This window comes from Molothrus ater, unplaced genomic scaffold, assembly GCF_012460135.2.
Source record: "Molothrus ater isolate BHLD 08-10-18 breed brown headed cowbird unplaced genomic scaffold, BPBGC_Mater_1.1 matUn_MA125, whole genome shotgun sequence".
In the NCBI taxonomy this organism is placed as follows: Eukaryota; Metazoa; Chordata; class Aves; order Passeriformes; family Icteridae; genus Molothrus; species Molothrus ater.
In genome coordinates this window covers 40,424-67,093 of record NW_023416577.1, presented here as the reverse complement: position 1 = coordinate 67,093, position 26,670 = coordinate 40,424, and the positions used below count along the sequence as shown (strand labels likewise).

The 26,670-nt window shown below is 60.3% G+C and overlaps 2 protein-coding genes across 2 annotated transcripts; both read right to left on the bottom strand.

The window, feature by feature from the left end:
• Positions 1-1,277: 1,277 nt before the first annotated feature.
• Positions 1,278-6,375, bottom strand: B3GAT3 (beta-1,3-glucuronyltransferase 3). The gene is made up of 5 exons (XM_036405670.1): positions 6,159-6,375; positions 5,827-5,939; positions 5,161-5,276; positions 4,075-4,405; positions 1,278-1,589 (listed from the first exon to the last, which is right to left on the bottom strand). The coding sequence occupies exons 1-5, from the start codon at positions 6,373-6,375 to the stop codon at positions 1,278-1,280; spliced, it is 1,089 nt and encodes a 362-aa protein (XP_036261563.1).
• A 110-nt stretch (positions 6,376-6,485) lies between these two features.
• Positions 6,486-26,566, bottom strand: GANAB (glucosidase II alpha subunit). The gene is given in 27 exon segments (XM_036405719.2): positions 6,486-7,307; positions 8,018-8,118; positions 9,734-9,846; positions 10,145-10,258; positions 10,735-10,809; positions 10,902-10,978; positions 11,102-11,166; positions 11,930-12,173; positions 13,131-13,232; positions 13,345-13,441; positions 14,579-14,722; positions 15,188-15,267; positions 15,917-16,043; positions 16,886-17,121; positions 18,659-18,779; positions 18,781-18,813; positions 20,182-20,362; positions 21,701-21,797; positions 21,882-21,966; positions 22,083-22,167; positions 22,644-22,697; positions 23,555-23,734; positions 24,994-25,043; positions 25,045-25,122; positions 25,385-25,493; positions 25,589-25,684; positions 26,533-26,566. Coding segments are annotated over 27 exon segments (2,874 nt in total). The 5' UTR covers positions 26,553-26,566; the 3' UTR covers positions 6,486-7,197.
• Between the last annotated feature and the right edge of the window lie 104 nt (positions 26,567-26,670).

Below are 26,670 nucleotides of genomic sequence, written 5' to 3'. Positions count from 1 at the left end.
CCCAAATCCCCTCGGAACACCCCAAAACCCCCAGGACACCCCAAATCCTCCCAAATTCCACCTGGGTGCAGTCGTTGGCCCTCGGCTCCAGCTGCCCGGGGGTCACCAGCCCCAAAACCCCCCAAACCCCTCCAGGACACCCCAAATCCCCCCAGGACACCCCAAATCCCCTTGGAACACCCCAAACCCCCCTCCAGGACACCCCAAAATCCCCCCAATCCCCACCTGGGTGCAGTTTCCAGCTCCCAAACCCCCCAGGACACCCCAAAACCCCTCAGAACACCCCAAAACCCCACCAGGACACCCCAAATCCCCCCCAAATCCCCCCAATCCCCACCTGGGTGCAGTTTCCAGCTCCCAAACCCCCCAGGACACCCCAAATCCCCCCAATCCCCACCTGGGTGCAGTTATCAGCCCGTGGCTCCAGCTGCCCGAGGGTCACCAGCCACCAAAGGCCCCAGGACACCCCAAATCCCCTCGGAACACCCCAAACCCCCCAGGACACCCCAAATCCCTCCCAAATCCCCAACTGGGTGCAGTTTCCAGCCCCCAAATCCCCTCGGAACACCCCAAATCCCCCCCAAATCCCCACCTGGGTGCAGTTTCCAGCTCCCAAACCCTCCAGGACACCCCAAATCCCCCCCAAATCCCCCCAGTCCCCCACCTGTGTGCAGTTGTCAGCCCCCAAATCCCCTCGGAACACCCCAAAACCCCCTCAAACCCCCCCAATCCCCACCTGGGTGCAGTTTCCAGCTCCCAAACCCCTCCAGGACACCCCAAAATCCCCCCAATCCCCACCTGGGTGCAGTTATCAGCCCATGGCTCCAGCTGCCCGGGGGTCACCAGCCCCAAAACCCCCCCCAAACCCCTCCAGGACACCCCAAATCCCCTCGGAACACCCAAAACCCCCCCAGGACACCCCAAAATCCCCCCAATCCCCACCTGGGTGCAGTTTCCAGCTCCCAAACCCCTCCAGGACACCCTAAACCCCCCCAAACACCTTTATGACACCCCAATCCCCACCTGGGTGCAGTTATCAGCCCCCAAATCCCCTTGGAACACCCCAAAACCCCTCCAGGACACCCCAAATCCCCCCCAAATCCCCCCAGTCCCCACCTGGGTGCAGTTTCCAGCCCCCAAAACCCCCCAGGACACCCCAAAATCCCCCCAATCCCCACCTGGGTGCAGTTTCCAGCTCCCAAACCCCCCAGGACACCCCAAATCCCCTCGGAACACCCCAAACCCCCCAGGACACCCCAAAATCCCCCCAAACCCCTTTATGACACCCCAATCCCCACCTGGGTGCAGTTATCAGCCCGTGGCTCCAGCTGCCCGGGGGTCACCAGCCCCCCCAGGAAGGAGCTCTCCAGGAACCCCCTCTCGGCGCGGGGGTCGAAGCGGGCGCGGGGGTGGGCGAGGAGCAGCCTCAGGGCCACGGCGAACCCGGCCATGTCCAGCGGGAAGGGGCGCTCGGGGCGCCAGCCCGTGTGGAACCCGACCACGCGGCCCCCGGACACCAGCGGCCGCTCCAGGCGCAGGCCCCCGACCAGGCCCACGGGCCAGACGGAGACGCCGCGGGTGCTGCGCATCTGGGGGGGGAAAAAATGGGGAAAAAATTAAATTGATTGGGGATTTATTGGGGATTTATTGGGGATTTATTGGGGATTTATTGGGGATTTATTGGGGATTTATAGGGGATTTATTGGGGATTTATTGGGGATTTATTGGGGATTTATTGGGGATTTATTGGGGATTTATTGGGGCATTCCAGCCCCATGGCCCACATGGAGACGCCACGGGTGCTGCGCATCTGGGGGGGAAAAATTAAATTTATTGGGGATTTATTGGGGATTTATTGGGGATTTATACGGGATTTATAGGGGATTTATTGGGGATTTATTAGGGTTTTATTGGGGATTTATTGGGGATTTATTGGGGCATTCCAGCCCCACGGGCCACACGGAGACGCCGCGGGTGCTGCACATCTGGGGGGGAAAAAATGGGGAAAAAATTAAATTTATTGGGGATTTATTGGGGATTTATAGGGGATTTATTGGGGATTTATTGGGGATTTATTGGGGATTTATTGGGGCATTCCAGCCCCATGGGCCACACGGAGACGCCGCGGGTGCTGCGCATCTGGGCAGGGGAAAAAACGGGGAAAAATAGCATTTTATAGGGGGTTTATAGGGGGTTTATAGGGGATTTATTGGGGATTTATTGGGGGTTTATTGGGGATTTATTGGGGATTTATTGGGGATTTATTGGGGCATTCCAGCCCCACGGGCCAGACGGAGACGCCGCGGGTGCTGCGCATCTGGGGGGGAAAAAATGGGGAAAAAAATTAAATTTATTGGGGATTTATTGGGGATTTATTGGGGATTTATAGGGGATTTATAGGGGATTTATACGGGATTTATTGGGGATTTATTGGGGATTTATAGGGGGTTTATAGGGGATTTATTGGGGATTTATTGGGGATTTATTGGGGATTTATAGGGGATTTATTGGGGATTTATTTATTGGGGATTTACAGGGGATTTATAGGGGATTTATTGGGGATTTATAGGGGATTTATTGGGGATTTATTGGGGATTTATTGGGGATTTATTGGGGCATTCCAGCCCCACGGGCCAGACGGAGACGCTGCGGGTGCTGCGCATCTGGGCAGGGGAAAACGGGGAAAAATGGGGTTTTATAGGGGATTTATAGATCAGATTTTTTTGGGGATTTTTGAATTTTTTTAGGGATTTCCTGGCATTCCCAAGCCCCCACCTCCCGGAAGAGCCACAGGCTGTGGATGTTTAGGAGAATTTGAACAATTTGGGGGGAATTTGGCTGAGTTTAGGATGGCTCGGGGTGGCTCAGGTGAATTTGGGCTTTCCCAGGTCGTATTTTTTTCAGGATTTTTGGATTTTTTTGGGGTTTTTTTTGGGATTTCAAGCCCCACCTCCTCGAAGAGCCACAGGCTGTGGATGTTTAGGAGAATTTGAACAATTTTGGGGGCATTTGGCTGAGTTTAGGATGGCTCAGGAAGGCTCGGGGTGGCTCAGGTGAATTTGGGCTCTTTCAGGTTGGATTTTTTTGGGGGATTTTCATTTTTCCCCAGGATTTTGTTGGGATTTCAAGCCCCACCTCCTCGAAGAGCCGCAGGCTGTGGATGTTTAGGAGAATTTGAACAATTTTGGGGGCATTTGGCTGAACTCAGGATGGCTCAGGTTAATTTGGGCTTTCCCAGGTCATATTTTTTTCAGGATTTTTGCATTTTTTTGGGGTTTTTTTTGTCTTTTTTTCCAGGGATTGTTTTTTTTTTGGGGGATTTCAAGCCCCACCTCCCGGAAGAGCCGCAGGCTGTGGATGTTTAGGAGAATTTGAACGATTTTGGGGGGAATTTGGCTGAGTTTAGGATGGCTCAGGGTGGCTCAGGTGAATTTGGGCTTTCCCAGGTCGTATTTTTTTCAGGATTTTTGGATTTTTTTGGGTTTTTTTTTGTCTTTTTTTCCAGGGATTTTTTTCTGGGGGGGATTTCAAGCCCACGTCCTCGAAGAGCCGCAGGCTGTGGATGTTTAGGAGAATTTGAACAATTTTGGGGGGATTTGGCTGAACTCAGGATGGCTCAGGATGGCTTGGGGTGGCTCAGGTGAATTTGGGCTTTCCCAGGTCGTATTTTTTTCAGGATTTTTGCATTTTTTGGGGTTTTTTTTTTTGTCTTTTTGGGATTTCAAGCCCCACCTCCTCGAAGAGCCGCAGGCTGTGGATGTTTAGGAGAATTTGAACAATTTTGGGGGAATTTGGCTGAACTCAGGATGGCTCAGGTGAATTTGGGCTTTCCCAGGTCGTATTTTTTTCAGGATTTTTGGATTTTTTTGGGGGTTTTTTTGGGATTTCAAGCCCCACCTCCTCGAAGAGCCGCAGGCTGTGGATGTTTAGGAGAATTTGAACAATTTGGGGGGAATTTGGCTGAGTTTAGGATGGCTCGGGGTGGCTCAGGTGAATTTGGGCTTTCCCAGGTCGTATTTTTTTCAGGATTTTTGGATTTTTTTGGGGTTTTTTTTTTGGGATTTCAAGCCCCACCTCCTCGAAGAGCCGCAGGCTGTAGGTGTTGTCATCATCAGCGAAATAAACCACGCCGGGCTCGTCGCCGCCGCGCGTGTCCCGCAGCCAGCGCAGGGCGCGGTTCCGCTGCTCCGCCCCCCTCGGGAACAGCCAGGACGGGGCCTCGGGACCCCCCCTCAAATCCGGGGGGGTCTCGGCGTTCAGGTGCGTGAACGAGACCCCCGAGGCCGCCAGGACCCCCCCCACCAGCGCCGAGGGGGCGGCGGCGTCCTCGACCACCACCCAGTGCAGGGCGGGGACGTGGAGCAGGGTCTGGGACAGGCGAACCAGCTCCGCCTTCTGCACCGGCCTGCGGGGAACGAGGGGTTCAAATGGGGCTGGGGGCGGCCCGGGGGTCCCAGGGGCTCGGGGGGGATCGGGGGTGGTCGGGGCAGGGGGCTCAGATCGGGTTAAGGGGGGGTAAATGGGGCTGGGGTTTGGGGCGGCTTTGCCTTGTGCAGCAGAACGGGGGAAATGTGGGGGTCAAAATGGGGCTGGGGCTTTGGGGGGGGTTAAAATGGGGCTGGGGGCGGCCTGGGGGTCTCAGGGGATCAAGGGGGTGGGGAGGAGTCGGGGGAGGGGGGCTCAGGTCGGGTTATGGGGGTAAATGGGGCTGGGGGCTGCAGTAGCTCTGCCTTCTGCACTGACCTGGGGGGTTAAAATGGGTCTGGGGGCGTTGGGGGGGTTAAAATTGGTCTGGGGGCTTTGGGGGGGTTAAAATGGGTCTGGGGGCGGCCTGGGGGTCTCAGGGGAGGAGAAATTGGGGCTGGGGGAACCCAGAAAGGATTTGGGGTCTGGGGGCTGCAGCAGCTCTGCCTGGGGGGAAGATGAGGGGGTGTAAATGGGTCTGGGGGCTCTGGGGGGGGTGTAAATGGGTCTGGGGGCTCTGGGGGGGTTATTGTGGGTCTGGGGGCTCTGGGGGGGTTATTGTGGGTCTGGGGGCTCTGGGGGGGTTATTTTGGGTCTGGGGGCTTTGGGGGGGGTTATTTTGGGTCTGGGGGCTCTGGGGGGGGTGTAAATGGGTCTGGGGGCTCTGGGGGGGTTATTGTGGGTCTGGGGTCTCACCTGGCGTAGGTCGGGGTCACCACGTAGATCGGGGGCAGCCCCTCCCCCCCCCGCGCCCCCCCCGGGGCGGCCCCGGCGCCGCTCGGGCTCGGGGGGGGGGCAGGGACAGGGCCGGCCTGGGGGGGAGGGGGCGTCAGGGACCCCCAAAATCCTCCCCAAATCACCCCAAAATGGCCCCCAGAGCCCCCAAATCCCCTCGGACCTCCCCAAATTCCCCTCAAATCCCCCCGAACCTTCCAGATCCTCCCTCAGAGCTCCCCCCAGACCCTTCCGGACGCCCCCAATACCCCCCAGACCCCTCTGGATCCCCCCAAAATTGCCCCCAGACCCCCAAAATCCTCCAGATCTTCCCCCTAATCCTCCAGATCTTCCCCTAAAATCGCCCCAGATCCCCCCAAATTCTCACAAACCCCTTTAGAACCCCCAGATCCCCCCCAAAATCACCCCTAGAACCCCAAATCCCCCCCAAACCACCCCAAATTTCTCCAAATCGCCCCCAGAGCCCCCAAACCCTCCAGATCCTCCCCCAAAATCCCCCCCAGACCCCTCCGGACCCCCCCAAATCCCCTCTGGGCGGGCTCAGCCCAGCCCGAGGGGGGTCCAGAGCCCTCCAGACCCCCCTAAAGCCCCCCAGACCCCCCCAAATCCCCCTCCCCCGGCTCTCACCGAGCTCCCGCAGGGCGCAGAAGAGCCCCACGAGCGACACCACGAAATAAACGAGGAAAACGTTCCTGAGGCGGAGCCGCATCGCGGGGGGGTCCTGGGGGGTCCCGAGGGCTCTCAGGGGGTCCCGGGAAGGTCTGGGGGGGTCGGGGAGGGTCCTGGGGGCTCTCGGGTGGTCCTGGGGGGGGGGGTCCCCTCTTTCACATCCTCCCCTCCCGAGGGTCTTCAGCGGCTCTTCCCAGTGCTCCCAGTCGCCCCCCCCCGCTCCCAGTTCACTCCCAGTCGCCCCCCCTCAATCCCAGTTCCCCCCCCCAGTGCTCCCAGTCCCGCTTCACTCCCAGTGCGGACGTGGCGCTGCTGCCGGCCCGGTCTCGGGGGGGATGTCCGGGGGGTTTCGTGCCCTGCCGGGGGTCCCTGGGGAGGGGTCGGGGGGTCCCGGGGAGAGGGGGGGTTCCGGTGAGGGAGGGGCGGGGCCGGCGCCGCTTTCGGGGGCGCGGAGGCTCCGGTGGGGCAGCACTTCCGGTCTGACAGCGACTTCCGCTCCGCCCTCATAATATTCCCCCCCTTGCCCCGGGTCCCGCGGGTGAAAAGTTCCGGGGGTCGCAAGAAAGGTTCCGGCCTCCCCCTCACCCCGCCGTTCGGGATCCCAAAAATTGCCCAAATTCCCGATTTTTATTTGGTTTTATTTCGTGTTTTATCAAAACTCCGCGCGGCGCTGCGCCTCTCCCCCACCCCCACCCGGCTCTGCCCCTCCCCCCACCCCAAAAAGAGGGGGAGGGGTCCCCAAACCCCCCCCCGAGACCCTCCCGGGGGTGGGGGAGGGGCAGAAAAAAGGGGAGGGGGCGCGGGGGGGGCGCACGCACAGCCTTGGTCCCCAACCCCCCCCCTCGACGCGACCCCCACCCAAATTTGGGGGGACACACCCCAATTTAGGGGGTTTCAGACCCCTCCAAACCCCCCTAATTTGGGGGGGGGGGGGCGAGTCACCCCCCAACCTCAAATTTGTGGGCTCAGAGACCCCAAAGTCCCCCAAATTTGGGGTAAAATGGGGGGGGGCTCAAACCCTGATTTGGGGTGGGTCTGACCCCTCATTTGGGGGGGCTCAATCCTCATTATGGGGGGAGGGACTGACCCCTCATTTTTGGGGGGGTCTCAACCCCTAATTTGGGGGGACTCAATCCTCATTTTGGGGGGGCTCCCCCCTCATCCTGGGGGACTCAAACCCCAACCCCCACCCCCAGTTCTGGGCTCCTCAAACAGCAGCAGGGGGTTTTGGGGGGGAGGGGGGATTTGAGGTTTTTTGGGGGGCTCTGGGGGGGCCCGGGGGGTTCAGGGCGGATTTTTGGGGGGGGGTCCGGGGGCCCCCCCCGTCCATTATCGAAGGGAGATGCTCCAGTCGGCCCCCATGGGGACCCCCGGGCGCCGCAGGGTCAGCACTGAGCGCTCGGGGTCGTACTGGAACTGCAGCGGGGTCTGGGAACCGTCTGGGGAGGGGGACACAGAATTCGGGGTCAGGGATCTCAAATTTGGGGTCAGGGATCCCAAAAATCCACCAGGAACACAAAAGCCCTGAGGAATCCTAAAGCTCCAGCTCACAGAGCCCAAAATCCCATCAGGAAACCCAAACTGCTCCTCAGAAACCCAAAATGCTCCTCAGAAACCCAAAATTCTCCATGAGGGACCCTGAATTCACCTCAGGGACTCCAAATTCCCCTCAAAACCCCAAAATGCTCTAAAGGACAACAAAATCCCCTCAGGGATCCCAAATCTTCCCTCAAAGATCCCAAATTCCCCTCAAAACCCGAAAACTCTCTCAAGGACAATAGGGATCCCAAAATCCTCCCTCAGGGACCCCCAAACCCCCCCAGAAACCCCAAAATCTCCTCAGGATCCCCCAAAATCCTCCCCCAACCCCTCATTGTCCATCCTTAGCCAGGTGCTCTCCGGCCTCTCCACACTCCCAGGATGACCCTTCCAAAATCCCCCAAAATCCCCCCAAATTCCCCTCACCATTGATGGTCAGCAGGGCACTGTCCGGCCTCCCCCACCCATCAAAAACCCCCAAATCCACCCCAAAAAAACCCAAAATCCACCCTAAACCCCCCAAAAACCCCTGAAACCCGCCCTAAAGCCCTCAATAAAATCCCCAAAATTCACCCAAAACCCCCAAAATCCCCCTAAAATCCCCTCTCACCATGGGTGGTCAGCAGGGCGCTGTCCGGCCGCCCCACCCCAAGGATGACCACTCGCTCCAGCCAGGCCGGGCTGGACATGGACCCGCGGGGGTCAGCAGAGCTGGGGGGGACAAAGGGGTCAAAGGGGGGGGGTCCCAGACCCCCAAAAATTCCCCCAAAATCTCCCCTGATCCCTCAACACCACCACAGACCAGAAGAAATGGGGATTTGGGGGGGTCCCGGGATATTTTTGGGGTATTTTGGGGGTGGTTTTGGGCTATTTTGGGTACCTGACCATGAGGGTTCCTGGGAAGGGTTTGAGGTGAGTTTGGGGTATTTTTAGGGTATTTTTGTGCACCTGGCTGTGAGGGTGCCTGATGGCTGTTTTGGGGGTATTTTTGGGCTGTTTTGGGGATATTTTAGGACCATTTTTGGGTACCTGACCATGAGGGTTCCTAGGAATTGTTTTGGCGTGAATTTGAGGGGTATTTTCAGTAATTTGGGTTATTTTCGGGGTCGTTTTCTTCCCCTCACGTTTTCCCGCTCTTTTCGTCCCCTCACGTTTTCCCGCTCTTTTTTCCCCTCACGTTTCCCGCCCTTTTTCTCCCCTCATATTTTCCCACCTTTTTCTCTCCTCACATTTCCCTTTTTCCTCTCACATTTTCCTTTTCTCCCCTCATGTTTCCCTTTTCCCCTCACGTTTCCCACCCTTTCCGCTCTTATATTTCCCTTTTTCCCCTCATGTTTTCCCGCCCTTTTCTCCCCTCACGTTTCCCTTTTTTCCCCTCATATTTCCTTTTCCCCCTCACATTTCCCCCCTTTTTCCCCTTTGGTTTTGGGGTGTTTTGGGTACCTGCCTGTGAGGGTACCTGGGAGGTTTTTTGGGGCAGTTTTGGGGATATATTAGAACCATTTTTGGGTACCTGACCATGAGGGTTCCTAAGGGTTGTTTTGGGGTAGATTTGAGGGGTATTTTTCAGTATTTTGGGGCCGTTTTTTTCCCCTCACATTTTCCCGCCCTTTTTTCCCCTCACGTTTTCCCGCTCTTTTTCTCCCCTCACATTTTCCCGCCCTTTTTTCCCCTCACATTTTCCCGCTCTTTTTCTCCCCTCATGTTTTCCCGCCCTTTTTTCCCCCCATGTTTTCCCGCTCTTTTTTCCCCTCACGTTTCCCGCCCTTTTTCTCCCCTCATATTTTCCCACCTTTTTCTCTCCTCACATTTCCCTTTTCCCCTCACGTTTCCCACCCTTTTTGTCCCCTCATGTTTTCTGGCCATTTTCGTCCCCTCACGTTTCCCGCCCTTTTTTCCCCTCACATTTCCCTTTTCCCCCTCACGTTTCCCGCCCTTTTTTCCCCTCACATTTCCCTTTTCCCCCTCACGTTTCCCACTCTTTTTTCCCCTCACATTTCCCTTTCTCCCCTCATGTTTCCGCCTTTTTCCTCCCCTCACGTTTCTTGCCCTTTTCTTCTCTCATGGTTCCCTTTCTCCCCTCTCATTTTCCAGCCCTTTTTGTCCCCTCACGTTTTCCCACCCTTTTCCCCCCTCACGTTTCCCTTTTCCCCTCACATTTTGGGTGTTTGGGGTACCTGCCTGTGAGGTTTTTTGGGGGGCAGTTTTGGGCGTATTTTAGGGTATTTTTAGGTACCTGGCAATCAGGGTACCCTGGGGCTGTCTCAGGCGGTATTTTTTCAATATTTTAGGATATTTTGGGCTATTTTGGGGATATTTTGGGTACCTGGAGGTGAGTGTGCCATTGGCAAAGCTGAAGTGCCGGTGCAGGAATGCGTTTTTGGTGGCGTAGTCGAAGCTGACCCCATCATCCAGGTACAGATCCCCCTGCGCCGTGCCCTGGGGGACAAAACGGGGTTTGGGGGGGTCCCAGAAAGATTTGGGGAGGTTTTGAGGGATCCCAGAAAGGTTTGGGGAGGTCCTGGGGGGTTTGGAGGGGTCCTGAGGGGGTTTGGGGGACAAATGAGGGGGTCTGGAAGTGACTCGGAGGGGTTTTGGGGGTCCCAGGAAGAGTTTTTGGGGTCCCTGGGGGGAATTCGGGGTCCCTGCACTCACCTGGAAGGTGTTTGGGGGAATTTTGGGGTTCCTGGCAGGGGTTTTGGGGTTCCTGGGGAGGTTTTGGGGTCCCCACGCTCACCTGGGGGCTCAGGGCCACGTAGAGGGTGAAGGGGTCGTTCCTCATGGCCTCGGTGGAGCGGCGAGGTCGGTCCTGGCGTGGGATCACCGTCCCCCCCCGCTGGAACACCGGGATCTGGGGGGCACGGAGGGGTCAGCACCCCAAAAACCCCAATAAAAAAACCCCAAATCCCCTCAAACCCCGCCCAAAAAACCCCAGAACACCCCAGGCCATCCCCAGTGCTTGGGGGGTCACCCCCACTGTCCCCCCCACCATTGGAACACAGGGATCTGGGGGGGATCCAGGAGGGTTTGGGGGTCTCCAAGGGGATTTTGGGGTCACCATGGAAGTTCTGGGGTTTCCAGGGAGGTTTTTGGGGTCCCAACCCCCTCCCCAAACCCCTTGAGCCCCCCAGAACCCCCTCAAACAACAACCCACGGTGCTGAGGGTGACGGGCACCACCCTCCCCATGCAGGAACAGGGGGATCAGGGGAGGATTTTGGGGTGTCAAGGGCAAATTTTAGGGTCTGCAGGAGAAGTTTTAGGGTCTCCCAGGTGTTTTAGGGTCCCAGCACCCTCCCCAAACCCCTTGAGCCCCCCCAAAAACCCACGGTGCTGAGGGTGACGGGCACATAGAGGGTCTGGGGCGCCCGGTGCTGCTCGTGGGTCTCATCATTGTACCAGACCTGGGGGAGGTAAATTTAGGGTTCAGAAGGGTCCTGAACCCCAAAAAAACCCTAAAAAAAACCCCAAAACACCCCAAAATCCCCTCACTCACCTCTCCCTCCCCAGGCAGGTACACGTTGACCCCACGGGCGCCCGGTTCCGTCACGGGGTGCACCAGGAGCACCCGGTCTGGGGAACAGGGGTCAGCAAGGGGAAAACCCCAAAGATGACCCCAAAAGGGATCCTAAACGGGGTCAGGGACCCCAAAAAGGGAGTCAGGGACGCTAAAAAGGGTCAGGGACTCCCCCTCACCGATCATGTATTGGTCATCCATGGCGAAGGTCTGGGGGTCATCTGGGAATTCCATCCACAGGGGTCTGGGGGGACAGCGGGGTTTGGGGTCACGGGGTTTGGGGGCATTTTGGGGTTTTGGGGTCAGGGGGTTTGGGGTCAGGGGGTTTGGGGTCAGGGGATTTGGGGGCATTTTGGGGGTTTGGGGTCAGGAGGTTTGGGGTCAGGGGGTTTGGGGTCAGGGGGTTTGGGGGCATTTTGGGGGTTTGTGGTCAGGGGGTTTGGAGTTATCCTGGATGGATTTAGGGTTATCCTAGGTAGGTTTTTGGGGTGGATTTGGGGTTATCCTGGGTAGGTTTTTGGGGTAGATTTGGGGTTTTTTGGGGTCCCACACCTCATGACGGGGATGCCCTGGCGGTGGCAGCGGTAGAAGGCCGTGTACCACGTGGGCAGCAGGGTGGATTTGGGGTGGATTTGGGGTGGATTTGGGGTTACCCAGGTGGGTTTTTGGGGTGGATTCGGGGTTTTTTGGGGTCCCACACCTCATGACGGGGATGCCCTGGTGGTGGCAGCGGTAGAAGGCCGTGTACCACGTGGGCAGCAGGGTGGATTTGGGGTTATCTCAGGTGGGTTTTTGGGGTGAATTCGGGGTTTTTTGGGGCCCCACACCTCATGACGGGGATGCCCTGGCGGTGGCAGCGGTAGAAGGCCGTGTACCACATGGGCAGCAGGGTGGATTTGGGGTGGATTTGGGGTGGATTTGGGGTTACCCAGGTGGGTTTTTGGGGTGGATTTGGGGTTACCCAGGTAGGTTTTTGGGGTGGATTTGGGGTTTTTGGGGTCCCACACCTCATGACGGGGATGCCCTGGCGGTGGCAGCGGTAGAAGGCCGTGTACCACGTGGGCAGCAGGGCGTAGCGGCGCCGCAGCGCGGCCCTGACCATGGCCAGGTGCTCGGGGCTCAGCAGCCAGGGCTCGCGCCGCGCCGTGTCCAGGTGCGCGTGGGCGCGGAAGAAGGGCTGGAAGGCCCCGGCCTGGTACCAGCGCACCTGCAGCTCCGGGCCAGGGTTCTGGAAAAATCCGCCCACGTCCGCTGCCAACGGGGCAGGGGGGGGCAGTGAGCCTGGATCCTGAGCCTGATCCCGGTCCCAGATCCCAGTGCTGGTTCTGATCCCAGCCCTGAGCCCAGTTCTGGTCCTGATCCCAGTCCTGATCCCAGCCCTAAGCCCAGTTCTGGTCCTGATCCCAGCCCTGAGCCCAGATCCTGGTCCTGATCCCAGCCCTGAGCCCAGATCCTGGTTCTGATCCTGGTCTGAGCCCTGATCCCAATCCTGGTCTTGGTCCTCATCCCAATCCCAATCCTGATGTCAATCCCAGTCCTGGTCCCAGTCCTGATCCTGCTCCCAATTCTGATCCTAGATCCTGGTTCTGGTCCAGACCTCAATCCTGGTCCTAAAACATTACTGATGCTGGTCCCATTTGTATTCTGGATCCCATCCCTGACCCCATCCCTGTCCCATAACCCAATCCCTGACCCCATCCTTGTCCCATAACCCAATCCCGGACCCCATTCCCTATCCCATAACCCAATCCCTGACCCCATTCCCTATCCCATAACCCAATCCCTGACCCCATTCCCTATCCCATAACCCAATCCCTGACCCCATTCCCTATCCCATAACCCAATATCTGACCCCATTCCCTATCCCATAACCCAATCCCTGACCCCATTCCCTATCCCATAACCCAATATCTGACCCCATTCCCTATCCCATAACCCAATCCCTGACCCCATTCCTGTCCCATAACCCAATCCCTGACCCCATTCCCTGTCCCATAACCCAATCCCTGACCCCATTCCCTATCCCATAACCCAATCCCTGACCCCATTCCCTATCCCATTACCCAATCCCTGACCCCATTCCTGTCCCATAACCCAATCCCTGACCCCATTCCCTATCCCATAACCCAATCCCTGACCCCATTCCCTGTCCCATAACCCAATCCCGGACCCATTCCCAGTACTCCCAGTGCTCCCAGTTTGGCTCACCCCCACAGAACGCCAGCCCGGCCAGCCCGAAGCTCAGGCACATGGGGATGGAGATCCTCAGGTGCTCCCAATCGGCCGTGTTGTCCCCGGTCCAAACCGCACCTGGGGGGGTTTGGGGGGGGTCTCAGCTCAGGGGGGGTTCCCCTCCATCCTGGCCCACCCCCCAGAATTCCAGGATTTGCCCAAATTCCCGGGATTTGCCCCCAGTCCTCACCGTAGCGCTGGGAGCCGGCGAAGAAGGCGCGGCTGAGCACGAAGGGCCGGAGCCGCCCCCCCGAGCGCCGGATCTGCCCCTCGGCCGTGGCCTTGTGCTGGCAATGGGGAAAATGGGGTCAGGCACCCCCAAAAACCACCCCAAAAACCACCCAAAACCCACCCAAAACCTGACCCCAAAACCCACCCAAAACCCACCCAAAACCCACCCAAAACCCACCCAAAACCCCACCCAAAACCCACCCAAAACCTGACCCCAAAACCCACCCAAAACCCACCCAAAACCTGACCCCAAAACCCACCCAAAACCTGACCCCAAACCCACCCAAAACCTGACCCCAAAACCCACCCAAAACCTGACCCCAAAACCCACCCAAAACCAACCCAAAACCCCACCCAAAACCTGACCCCTAACCCGATCCCAAACCCCACCCCAAAGGGAGAGAGCCAAAGGGGTTTTGGGGGAAATGAAGGGGGGGAATTGAGAAGGTTTGGGGGATCTTAAAGGAGGTTTCAGGCGTCCTAAAACAGGTTTTGGGGAGGCTAAAGGGGTTTAGGGGAAAATGAAGGGGGAATTGAGAAGGTTTGGGGGTTCCTAAAGAGGGTTTGGGGGGCCTAAAAGGAGATTTGGGGGGGCCTAAAAGGGGTTTGTGGGGATCTAAAACAGTTTTGGGGGTCCTAAAGGGGTTTGGGGAGAAATGAAGGGGGGATTGAGAGGGTTTGGGGGGTCCTAAAGGGGGTTTGGAGAATCTTAAAGGGGGTTTGGGAAGGTCTAAAACAGTTTTGGGGGTCCTAGAAGGGTTTGGGGGGAAATGAAGGGGGAATTGAGAGGGTTGGGGGGCAGCTAAAAGGGTTTGGAGGATCCTAAAGGGCTTTGGGAGGCCTTGAAGGGGTTTGGAGGGAAATGAATGGGGAATTGGAGGGGCCCAAGAGGGGTCTTAAAGGGGTTTGGGGGGCTCTGGCAGATCGGGATTTTTTTGGGGGTCCCTGTGGGGTTTTTGGGGTGTCCCTGTGAGGATTTTGGGGTCTCCCAGGAGATCTGGGGGGTGTCCCAGAGGATTTTGGGGGGGGGTCTCACCACAAAGAGCCCACAGGTGCTCCCAGCCCTCGAACCACCCAAGGTTTATGGGGGTGCCTGAAGGGTTTGGGGGGGCTCAGGGAGATCGGGATTTTTTTGGGGGGTCCCTGTGGGGTTTTTGGGGTGTCCCTGGGGGGGTTTTGGGTGGGGGTCTCACCACGTAGAGCCCGTAGATGTTGTGCAGCTCCCGGTGCTCCCAGCCCCCGAAGTGCCGCGCGTCCTTGTGCATCGTCACCTCGGGGCCGCTGAACACCGACGGCTCGTTCATGTCGTTCCACGTGAACAGCGCCTCCGTGGAGCCCTGGGGGGACCCCAAATCAGCGGGGGGACCCCAAAAATACGGGGGGGTTTTAAAACCCTCCCAGGGGATCCCCAAAATTGGGGCAGAAAGCCAAGGCGGGGTCTCCAAAAAGGGTGAGAGGGAGAAAAAAAAGGGGTGGGGAGGGATTTGTGGGGGTTCCCTAAAACTAGGGAGGGCTTGAAGCTCAGGAGAACCCCAAAAATCAGCGGGGAAATCCCAAAATATGGGAGGGGTCCTAAAATCTTCAGGGGGTTCCCCCAAAATCCTCCCCAAAAAGATGGGGGGGGTCTCCAAGGGGAGGAGGAGAAGCCCCAAGGGAGGAGGGTGAGGGGGGGAAAAGGTGGGGAGGGGAATTTGGGGGGTGGTCCCAGGGTTCTGGGAATGCTTTGAGGGGATCCTGGGGCTCTGGGGGGGGTCTGATGGAGATTTTGGGGGGGGTCTGACAGAGATTTTGGGGGTCCTCACCTCGTACTGGTCGTAGGCAAACATGTTCGCCCACCACTCGCGCATCTCGGGGTTCGTGAAGTCGGGGTACGCTGAGGAGCCTGGGGGGGGGCACAGGGGGGCTTGTGACCTCCCTGGAGACCCCAAAACCACCCCAAAATCGCCCCAAACCACCGCAAAATCCCCTCAGCCCCCCTGACTGAACCACCACCACCACCCTTTGTAGCCAGACCATCCTCGGTCTTGATCTGCGACTCCCCGAGCATTCCCAGACACCCCAAAAATCCCTTCAGGAGCCCCCAAAACCCCTCCAAAATCCCCCAAAACCCCTCGAGGACCCCCACAAAATCCCCTAAAAGCCCTCGAGGACCCCTCCCAGCCCCACTGACTGCTCCAACACCCCCCTTTGTAGCTGGTGCCATTCTCAGTCTTGACGTGCAGCTCCCCAAGCACCTGAGACCTCCCCAAAATCCCTTCAGGAGCTCCCAAAACCCCCCCAAAACCCCTCGAGGACCCCCACAAAATCCCCTAAAACCCCTCGAGGACCCCTCAAGGACCCCTCCCAGCCCCACTGACTGGTCCAACACCCCCCTTTGTAGCCAGACCATCCTCGGTCTTGATGTGCAGCTCACCGAGCACCCCGACACCCCCCAAAATCCCTTCAGGAGCCCTCAAAACCCCCCCAAAATCGCCTAAAACCCCTCGAGGACCCCCCCAAAACCCCCTAAGAGCCCCCCCAGCCCCACTGACCGGGCCAGCACCAGCCCTCGTAGTCGTTGCCATCCTTGGTTTTGACGTAGAGGCCCCGCGCCCGCAGCTCCGAGTGCACCCGGTACCCCCCGTCCACCTTGATGTGAGGGTCCACGATGCTGACCATCTGTGGGGGGAGTGACCACGGGAGTGACCACGGGGAGTGACCACGGGGTGAGTGACCATGGGGGAGTGACCACGGGGAGTGACCACAGGGGAGTGACCACGGGGAGTGACCACGGGGAGTGACCACGGGGAGTGACCACGGGGTGAGTGACCACGGGGAGTGACCACGGGGGAGTGACCACAGGGGAGTGACCACAGGGAGTTACCACGGGGAGTGACCACGGGGAGTGACCATGGGGGAGTGACCACAGGGTGAGAGTGACCACAGGGTGAGAGTGACCACAGGGTGAGAGTGACCACAGGGAGTGACCACAGGGTGAGAGTGACCACAGGGAGTGACCACAGGGTGAGAGTGACCACAGGGGAGGGACCACGGGGAGTGACCACAGGGTGGGAGTCACCACGGGGGAGTGACCATGGGGGAGTGACCACGGGGAGTGACCATGGGGGAGTGACCACAGGGTGAGAGTGACCACAGGGTGAGTGACCACAGGGGAGTGCCCCCCCCCAATCCCATCCCCATCCCCACCCTGCGTTTCCGGCCACCAGGCACTCCATCATCCCGTGAGAATTGAGGAATTTTGCAGGATCCCAATCCCAATCCCACCCCATTCCCATTCCCATTCCCATTCCCAATCCCACCCCAATCCCGATCCCATCCCCACCCATTCCCACCCCATTCCCAATCCCATCCCATCCCCACCCTGCGTTTCCGAGCCGCCAGACGCTCCAGCATGCCCCGCGGGTTGGAGAATTTTGCAGAATCCCATTCCCACCCATTTCCAATCCCAATCCCACCCCATTCCCAATCCCACCCCATTCCCAATCCCATCCCATCCCCACCCTGCGTTTCCGGGCCGCCAGGCGCTCCAGCATGCCCCGCGGGTTGGGGAATTTGGCGGGGTCCCAGGTGAAGTAGCGTTTGCCGTCGGCGTGCTCGATGTCCAGCCAGAGCACGTCCAGGGGCAGCTCGTGCTCCTCGAAGCCCCTCTCCACGGCCTCCACGTCCGCCTCGTCCTGGTAATTCCAGCGGCTCTGGTGGTAGCCCAGGGAGAACAGGGGGGGCAGCGCCTGCGTGCCTGGGCAAGGGGCAGAAACGGGAGTGAAACAGCCCAAAACGGCCCCAAAAATGGGGATGGGGCAGGGCCAGATGGGAGAGATCCCTTAAAAATAATCCTAAAAATGGGGGTAGGGTGGAAATGCCCTGAAAATAACCCCAAAAGTGGGAATGGGGCGGGAATCCTCTGAAAATAATCCTAAAAGTGGGAATGGGGCGGGAATCCTCTGAAAATAACCCCAAAAGTGGGAATGGGGTGGGAATCCTCTGAAAATAATCCTAAAAGTGGGAATGGGGTGGGAACCCTCTGAAAATAATCCTAAAAGCGGGAATGGGGCGGAATCCTCTGAAAATAACCCCAAAAGTGGGAATGGGGCAGAAATAACTCTAAGAACAAAAAAACTGGGCAAGATCAAACTTGAGAAATCCCCCGAAAATCCCCCTGAGGATGGGAACGGGGCTGAGGGAGAAAAATTTGCGGTGTCCCCAGTGTCCAGTACTGGTCAGGGCTCTGTTCTGGTGTCCCTGTCCCCATCCCAATGTCCCATCCCAGTGTCCCCAGTGTCCCCTGTACTGGTCAGTCTCCCATACTGGTGTCCCCATCCCAGTGTCCCCAGTGTCCCCATCCCAATGTCCTCAGTATCCCCAGTGTCCCCCGTACTGGTCAGTCTCCCATACTGGTGTCCCCCTCCCAGTATCCCCAGTGTCCCTGTACCGGTCAGTCTCCCATACTGGTGTCCCCCTCCCAGTATCCCCAGTGTCCCCAGTGTCCCCAGTATCCCCAGTGTCCCCAGTATCCCCAGTGTCCCTGTACCGGTCAGTCTCCTGTACTGGTGTCCCCATCCCAGTGTCCCCAGTGTCCCCAGTGTCCCCAGTGTCCCATCCCAGTGTCCCCAGTGTCCCCAGTATCCCCAGTGTCCCTATCCCAGTGTCCCCAGTATCCCCAGTATCCCCAGTATCCCCAGTGTCCCCAGTATCCCCAGTGTCCCCATCCCAGTGTCCCCAGTGTCCCCGTACCGGTCAGTCTCCCGTACTGGTGTCCCAATCCCAGTGTCCCCAGTGTCCCCAGTGTCCCCAGTCCCAGTGTCCCCAGTGTCCCCAGTATCCCAGTGTCCCCAGTCCCAGTATCCCCAGTGTCCCCAGTGACCCCGTACCGGTCAGTCTCCCACACCAGTGTCCCAATCCCAGTGTCCCCAGTATCCCCAGTGTCCCCGTACCGGTCAGCCTCCCGTACTGGTGTCCCCATCCCAGTGTCCCCAGTGTCCCCAGTGTCCCCAGTGTCCCCAGTGTCCCCGTACCGGTCAGTCTCCCATCCCAGTATCCCCAGTGTCCCCAGTGTCCCCAGTGTCCCAATCCCAGTGTCCCCAGTATCCCCAGTGTCCCCAGCCCAGTGTCCCCAGTGTCCCCAGTGTCCCCGTACCGGTCAGCCTCCCGTACTGGTGTCCCCATCCCAGTGTCCCCAGTGTCCCCAGTGTCCCCAGTATCCCCAGTGTCCCCGTACCGGTCAGTCTCCCATCCCAGTGTCCCCAGTGTCCCCAGTGTCCCCAGTGTCCCCGTACCGGTCAGTCTCCCGTACTGGGCAGTGACATCGGCGGGCCCCGGCCCCAGCAGCAGGAAGACGTCGATGACGCCGCTCTCGGACATCCAGCGCACCTCGGTCTGGGGGGTCTCACCCCCCCCCCTGCATGTAATCCAGGAGCTTCCCAAAAAGGGTCTGGGGGCGGCACAGGGGGTCAGCAACCCCAAACTCCCACTGGGATAAAGAGAGACCCCCAAATCCCCTCCCAGTGTAATCCAGGAGCTTCCCAAAAAGGGTCTGGGGGTGGCACAGGGGGTCAGCAACCCCAAACTCCCACTGGGATAAACAGAGACCACCCCAGACCCACCAAATTCCCCTCTTGGACTTTCCCGGTGGTCTTGGAGCTGACGTCCACCCTGGTCTTGGCCTCTCAAAGACCCCAGACCCCCCAAATCCCCTCCAGAACCCCCCAAATCCCTCTTGGAACTTTCAGCGGTGTTGGAGCCAATGTCCCCCCAGAAACCCCCAAATCCAGCCAGGACCCCCCCAAACCCCCCCAGCCAGACCTTCCCGGCCATGTTGGAGCCGATGTCCACCCAGAAACCCCCAAACCCACCCAGGACCCCCAAAACTCCCCCAAACCTCCCCCAGACCCCTCTGCCGGACCTTCCCAGGCGTGTTGGAGCCAATGTCCACCCAAAACTCCCCAAACTTCCCCAAACCCAACCAGGACCCTCCAAACCCCCCCAGACCCTCGTGCTGGACCTTCCCGGCCATGTTGGAGCCGATGTCCACCCAAAACTCCCCAAACTTCCCCAAACCCAACCAGAACCCCCCAAACCTCCCCCAAACCTCCCCAAACCTTCCCCAGACCCCCCCAGCTGACCTTCCCGGCCATGTTGGAGCCAATGTCCACCCAGGACCCCCCAAAACTCCCCCAAACTCCCCCAAACCCCCCCAGCTGACCTTCCCAGCCATGTTGGAGCCAATGTCCACCCAGGACCCCCCAAAACTCCCCCAAATCCCCCCAAAATCCCCCAGCTGACCTTCCCGGCCGTGTTGGAGCCGATGTCCACCCAGGAACCCCCAAACCCAACCAGAACCTCCCAAAACTCCCCCAAATCCCCCCAGCTGACCTTCCCAGCCGTGTTGGAGCCGATGCCCATCCAGGAACCCCCAAACCCAACCAGAACCCCCCAAATCCCCCCAAAATCCCCCAGCTGACCTTCCCGGCCGTGTTGGAGCCGATGTCCACCCAGAACCCCCCAAAACTCCCCCAAATCCCCCCAAAATCCCCCAGCTGACCTTGCCGGCCGTGTTGGAGCCGATGTCCACCCAGAACCCCCCAAAACTCCCCCAAACTCCCCCAAACCCCCCCAGCTGACCTTCCCGGCTGTGTTGGAGCCAATGTCCACCCAGGAACCCCCAAACCCAACCAGAACCCCCCAAATCCCCCCAGACCCCCCCAGCTGACCTTGCCGGCCGTGTTGGAGCCGATGTCCACCCAGGAACCCCCAAACCCAACCAGAACCCCCCAAATCCCCCCAAAATCCCCCAGCTGACCTTCCCGGCCGTGTTGGAGCCGATGTCCACCCAGGTCTCGGCGGCGTTGAGCCAGAAGAGGCCGAGGCTGAGGCGGGGCCGGTGGGCGAGCAGCAGCGGCACGGAGCCGTACAGGGCCATGGGCGTGAACACCTCGTACTGGAACACGTCCAGGTTGTACAGGCGGTACGGGTCACCCCCCCTGGGGACACGGGGACACTCAGGGACACTGCCAGGGGGACGGGGACACTGCCAGGGGATGGGGACACTGCCAGGGCGACGGGGACACTCAGGGACACTGCCAGGGGGACGGGGACACTGCCAGGGGTGTACAGGCTCTATGGATCACCACCCTGGGGACATGGGGACACTCAGGGACACTGCCAGGGGGACGGGGACACTGCCAGGGGGACAGGGACACTGCCGGGGGGGACACGGGGACACTCAGGGACACTGCCAGGGGGACGGGGACACTGCCAGGGGTCACGGGGACAGGGTTAGGGACACTGCCATGGGGACAGGGACACTGCCAGGGGGACGGGGACACTGCCAGGGAGGGGACACGGGGACACTCAGGGACACTGCCAGGGGACACGGGGACACTCAGGGACACTGCCATGGGGACAGGGACACTGCCAGGGGTGTTCAGGCAGTATGGGTCACCCACCCTGGGGACACGGGGACAGGGTTAGGGACACTGCCAGGGGATGGGGACACTGCCAGGGGGACGGGGACACTGCCAGGGGGATGGGGACACTGCCAGGGGGATGGGGACACTGCCAGGGGTGTTCAGGCTCTATGGATCACTACCCTGGGGACACGGGGACAGGGTTAGGGACACTGCCAGGGGGACAGGGACACTGCCAGGGGGACGGGGACACTCGGGGACACTGCCAGGGGTCACAGGGACAGGGTTAGGGACACTGCCAGGGGTGTACAGGCTCTGTGGGTCACCCCCCCTGGGGACACTGCCAGGGGGACAGGGACACTGCCAGGGGAACAGGGACACTGCCAGGGGGACAGGGACACTGCCAGGGGGACGGGGACACTGCCAGGGGTGTTCAGGCTCTATGGATCACCGCCCTGGGGACATGGGGACATTCAGGGACACTGCCATGGGGACAGGGACATCCCCAGGGGTGTTCAACCAGTACGGGTCACTCGCTCTGGGGACATCAGGGACACGGGGACAAGGTTAGGAACACCCCCAGGATGTCACTGTCACCCCATGAAGCCACCATCGCTGCTGCCACCCGCACACAGCATCGCTGTCGCTGTCACTGCTGTCGCTGTCACTGCTGTCACTGTCACCGCTGTCACTGCCACTGTCACTGTCACCGTCACCCCGCAGCGCTCCTGTCCTCCCACGGTGACACCACCGCCCCCTCGGTGCCACCATCAGCCCCCGCCATGCTCCTGTGCCCCCACATCCTCGTGTCCCTCCGTGTCTCTGTGTCGCCCCAACGTCCCTGTGGTGTCCCCACAGTGTCCCCAAAGTGTCCCCAATGTCCCCACAGTGTCCCCAGTGTCCCTGGCTCACTCGGTGGGCCGCAGCCGCAGGTTGTCGGCGTGCTCGGGGATGCCGTACACGTGCTCGAATCCAGGCAGGGAGAAATCCAACCCCACCGAGGTGGGTCCTGTGGGGAGAAGGGGTTTGGGGGGGTCACAGGGGTCCCCCCGTGTCCCTCCCAGTGTCCCCAGGTGTCCCCAGGTGTCCCCACCGTAGGGTTTGCTGTCCGTGTGCGTTTTGAACGTCTCCTCCCACGCCCCCGGCTCCTCCTCAGGCTCTGCCGGGGGCTCCGTGGGCTGGGGGGGGGACAAATCCAGTCAGGAATGGGGGGACCCCTCCCCAAAAAAGGGGTGTGGGGAGGGGTTTAATTTGGGGGTGTCCCACCCCAGTGTCCCCCCCTTGTCCTTGTCACCTTCTCGCTCTGGGTGCTGCCGGCGCCGTCCTCGGGTCCCTCCTGTGCCGCCCCCTCCTCGCCCGGGGGGTCCTTGGGGGGGTCCCTGTGGGAATTTGGGGTCCTGGGGTGCCCCAAAGGGGGGGGGGGGGCGGCAGGGACAAGGGGCACCCCCAGGATCCCGAATTTTGGGGGGGACCCCGAATTTTGGGGGGACCCCGAATTTTGGAGCTGCTCCTGCCCGCTCTGGGGGGGGTGTGTGGGGGGGGAATCTCCTCATTTTTGGGGTGTCCAGACCCCCCCTGGCTACACCTGACCCTTCAATTTGGGGAGGGGGGGGGGGGTTGGGGGGCACAGACCCCCCCTGGCTACTCCAGCCCCCTCCCCGATTTTGGGGGGCCACAGCGACTCCCCCCAAGCTGCTCCTGCTCCCCTTTTTTGGGGGGGATTCCAAGCCCCCCCAGCTACTCCTACCCCCTCCCACTGTGAGAAAGGGGGGGGGGGGGTCCCTTTTTGAGGGAGGGTCCGGGGGGGGTTTTGGGGGGGGGGGGAAGTTTTTGGGGGCGCATTCCATGGATTTACCTACGGAAAAGGCTCTTGATCTTATCCCACACAGAACTAACTTTATCCGCCAGACTGGGGGTGGGGGGCACCAAAACAGAAACACAGAGAGTCAGCGCGGCCCCCCCGGGCCCTGGGGACCCCCCCTCAGCTCGGGGGGCGACCCCCGACCCCCTCTGTGCCTTGGGGGGGGGGGGGGACACCCCCCACCCCCCCCCTTGAGCGCTGCCGGCCCCGCTCCCGCTGCAACCAACGGCCTGGGGGGGAGTTGGGGGCTTCTGTGGGGTTTTTTTAATAATTTTTTTGGCATTTTTGAGGGTTTTTTTGTGAGGTTTTGAATGGTTTTTTTGAGGGTTTTTTAATGTTTTATTTGGGGGTACTTTGAGGCTTTTTTGAGGGTTTTTGTGAGGTTTTTTAAGGGTTTTATGGAGAGTTCTTCGAGGGTTTTTTGGGGGGACGTTTTAAGGGGTTTTGTGGATTTTATGAGGGTTTGATAGGGGTTTTTTGGGGGGATTTTGAGGGTTTTTAATATGTTTTTGAGGGGGTATTTTGTGGGTTTTTAAGAGGTTTTTGTGGATTGTTAGAGGGTTTTTTCAGAGTTTAAGAATTTTTTGCAGGTTTTTAAGGGCTTTTTGAACTATTTTAAGGAATTTTTACATGAACCTTGGAGATTATTTTGAAGGGTTTTGAGTGACCTTTAAGTGGTTTTTGGAGTTATTTTGAGGGGTTTTGAGTGATTTTTATGTGGTTTTTTGTGGGTTATTTTAAGGAGGTTTTGAGGGATTTTAACGCATTTTTGGGGGTATTTTGAAGGTTTCTCAGGGGTTTTATGGGGTTGTTATTTTTGCAGAGGGTTGAAGGTTCCTTGAGGATTTTGGAGGGGTTTTGAGGGTTTTGAAGGGTTTTTTTTAGGGCTCTTTTAGGTCACTCACGAGTCCCGGCGGCGCCGCTGGTGCTCGAAGACGAGGAGGCCGCGGGCGTTGACGGAGCAGAGCAGCTCCCGGTGCCGCAGCAGGTCCAGGCGGAACGGGCGCTCTGTCACCAGCAGCCGGTGCCCCCCGGGGCCCAGCGCCAGCTCCAGCGTGCCCTCGTCACGGCCCGTCACCTCCAGCCTGGGGACAGAGGGGTTGGGGACAGTGTCACCATCCCAGAGTGCTGTGAGTGCCACCCAGGGACAGCTCCAGGCTGCCCTCGTCACGGCCTGTCACCTCCAGCCTGGGGACAGAGGGGATGGGGACAGTGTCACCACCCCAGAGCACCCCAGAGTGCTGTGAGTGCCACCCAGGGACAGCTCCAGGGTGCCCTCATCACAGCCTGTCACCTCCAGCCTGGGGACAGAGGGGTTGGGGACAGTGTCACCACCCCAGAGCACCCCTGGATCATCCCAGAGCACCCCAGGGACAGCTCCAGGCTGCCCTTGTCACGGCCCGTCACCTCCAGCCTGGGGACAGCGAGGTTTGGGGGCTGTCACCATCCCAGGGCACCCCAGAGTGCTATGAGTGCCACCCTGGGACAGCAAGGTTGGGGACAGTGTCACCACCCCAGAGTGCTGTGAGAGCAACCCTGGGACAGCTCCAGGCTGCCCTCGTCACGGCCCGTCACCTCCAGCCTGGGGACAGCGGGGATGGGGACAGTGTCACCACCCCAGAGTGCTGTGAGTGCCACCCTGGGACAGCGGGGTTTGGGGACAGTGTCACCATCCCAGAGCACCCCAGGGACAGCTCCAGGCTGCCCTTGTCACGGCCTGTCACCTCCAGCCTGGGGACAGTGGGGATGGGGACAGTGTCACCACCCCAGGGCACCCCAGAGTGCTGTGAGTGCCACCCTGGGACAGCTCCAGCGTGCCCTCGTCACAGCCTGTCACCTCCAGCCTGGGGACAGCGGGGTTTGGGGGCTGTCACCATCCCAGGGCACCCCAGAGCGCTGTGACTGCCACCCTGGGACAGCTCCAGGTGCCTTCACCACAGCCTGGGGACAGTGGCCATCAGGGGGTGGCTGTGCCCACCCTGCTCCCTCGCCTGTCAGGGGTGGCTGTGACCCCCTCCTGTGTCCCCACTGTCCCCATTGTCCCCATGTCCCCCCACCTCTCAGCGGGTGGCTCTGTCCCCATTGGCCCCATTGTCCCCATGTCCCCATGTCCCCTCACCTCTCAGCGGGTGCCTCTGTCCCCACTGTCCCCATTGTCCCCATGTCCCCTCACCTCTCAGCGGGTGCCTCTGTCCCCATTGTCCCCATTGTCCCCATGTCCCCTCACCTCTCAGCGGGTGCCTCTGTCCCCATTGTCCCCATGGTCCCCATGTCCCCATTGTCCCCTCACCTCTCAGCGGGTGCCTCTGTCCCCATTGTCCCCATTGTCCCCATGTCCCCTCACCTCTCAGCGGGTGGCTCTCCCAGCAGCACATCGGGCACCTGGTACCGGGGGTCGCAGCGGGTTCAGCTCCTGGATGCGCAGGCGGGTGACGTTCCCAGAGAGCCCCCACAGCTCCAGCAGCAGCGGCACCTGCATGAGGGGGGACATGGGGACACGGTCACCTGGGGCAGGGGACACGGGGACAGGGACACCTGGGGCAGGGGACACGGGGACAGGGACACCTGGGGCAGGGATACCTAGGGCAGGGGACACCTGGGGCAGGAGACACAGGGACAGGGACACCTGGGGCAGGGACACCTGGGACAGGGGACACGGGGACAGGGACACCTGGGGGCCCCCACACCTCCCACAGCAGCGACACCTGCACAGAAGGACCCCAGTGTCCCCTCACCTGGGTGACCTCATTCACCAGCTGCATCCTGGCCACGTCAGGGCCGAGCTCCAGCGACTCCAGCAGGGCCCGGTACGGGGAGTTCCCGGGCTGGATCCGCCGCTGCCGCCTGGGGGGGGGGACGGGACCCGGGCCCTGAGTGACCCCCCGGGCCGAGCCCCCCCTTCCCCCCACCCAGGTGTGCCCCCCCTCCCCTCCCCACACCTGCAGAAGCCGCTCTGCTCGCACGTCTTGAAGTTGCCGCGGTCGACGGCGAGCGAGGCCCCGAGGAGGCAGCACAGGGTGAGCCCGAGAGGCCACCTGGGGGCACGGGGGGGTCAGGAACACAAAAACAGTCAGGGAACCCCCCCAAAATACCCCCCAAACCCCAGCTGGGGGCATGAGGGGGTCAGGAAACACAAAACAGGGGGAGAACCCCCCCAAAATACCCCACAAAATCCACCTGGGGGCACGGGGAGGTCAGAAACCAAAAAACAGACAGAGAACCCCCCCCAAAATAACCCTCAAATCCCAGCTGGGGGACATGGGAGGGTCAGAAACCTAAAAACAGACAGGGTCCCCCCCAAAATCCACCTGGGGGGTACGGGGGGTCAGGAACCCAAAACAGGGGGAGACACCTTCCCCCTCCCCCCAAACACCCTGCAAACCCCACCTGGGGGGCATAAGGACACCCCAAACCCAGCGGGAGACCCCCCCTAAACCCCACCTGGGGGGCACAAGGGGATCAGCACCCCAAAAGCAATGGGAGACCCCCCCCAAACCCCACCTGGGGGCACCGGGTCACCCCAAGGCCCCCTCAGGTGGGCGGGGGGGGTTCGAGAGCCCCCAATCCCATTTGGGGGGCAGCAGGGAGGGGAATGGGGGGGTCACAGAGCAGATTCGGGGGGGGGGTCCCGGGCAGTTTTGGGGGGGGGAGGGTCCCACAGGGGGTGGGGGGGCTCGGGGGGGGTGTGGGGGGCTGGGGGGAGCTGGGCCGCAGCCCAGGCCCGAGGCCTTGGGGGGGGTCCCGGGCGCTCAAGGCCCGGCCGGGGGGTCTCGGGGGGGTTTTTGGGGCGGGGGGGGTCCCGTGGGGGGGGGGGGTCGGGGGTGACCCCGGGGGGATCCCATGGTGGGGGGAAGGGGGGGGTCGGCCCCTGGCGCGCGCTCACCGCCCCAGCGCCGCCGCCATCTTGGATCCGGCCTGACCCTTGACCCCGCCCCCGGCCCGACGCCGCCGCTTCCCATTGGCTGTGAGGAGCCCCGCCCTCCGTCCCTCCCCGGCCACGCCCTCTCGCGGAGTTCCCGCC

What these genes read in the sequence shown, in the direction of transcription:
- B3GAT3 (XM_036405670.1), bottom strand. Translation starts at nt 6,375, where the DNA reads ATGAGGGCGGAGCGGAAGTCGCTGTCAGACCGGAAGTGCTGCCCCACC. An exon ending in GCGCCACGTCCGCACTGGGA is followed by an intron (nt 5,940 to 6,158) that starts GTGAAGCGGGAC and finishes GGACCCCCTGAG; the next exon opens with AGCCCTCGGGACCCCCCAGG. An exon ending in CTGCGCCCTGCGGGAGCTCG is followed by an intron (nt 5,277 to 5,826) that starts GTGAGAGCCGGG and finishes CCTCCCCCCCAG; the next exon opens with GCCGGCCCTGTCCCTGCCCC.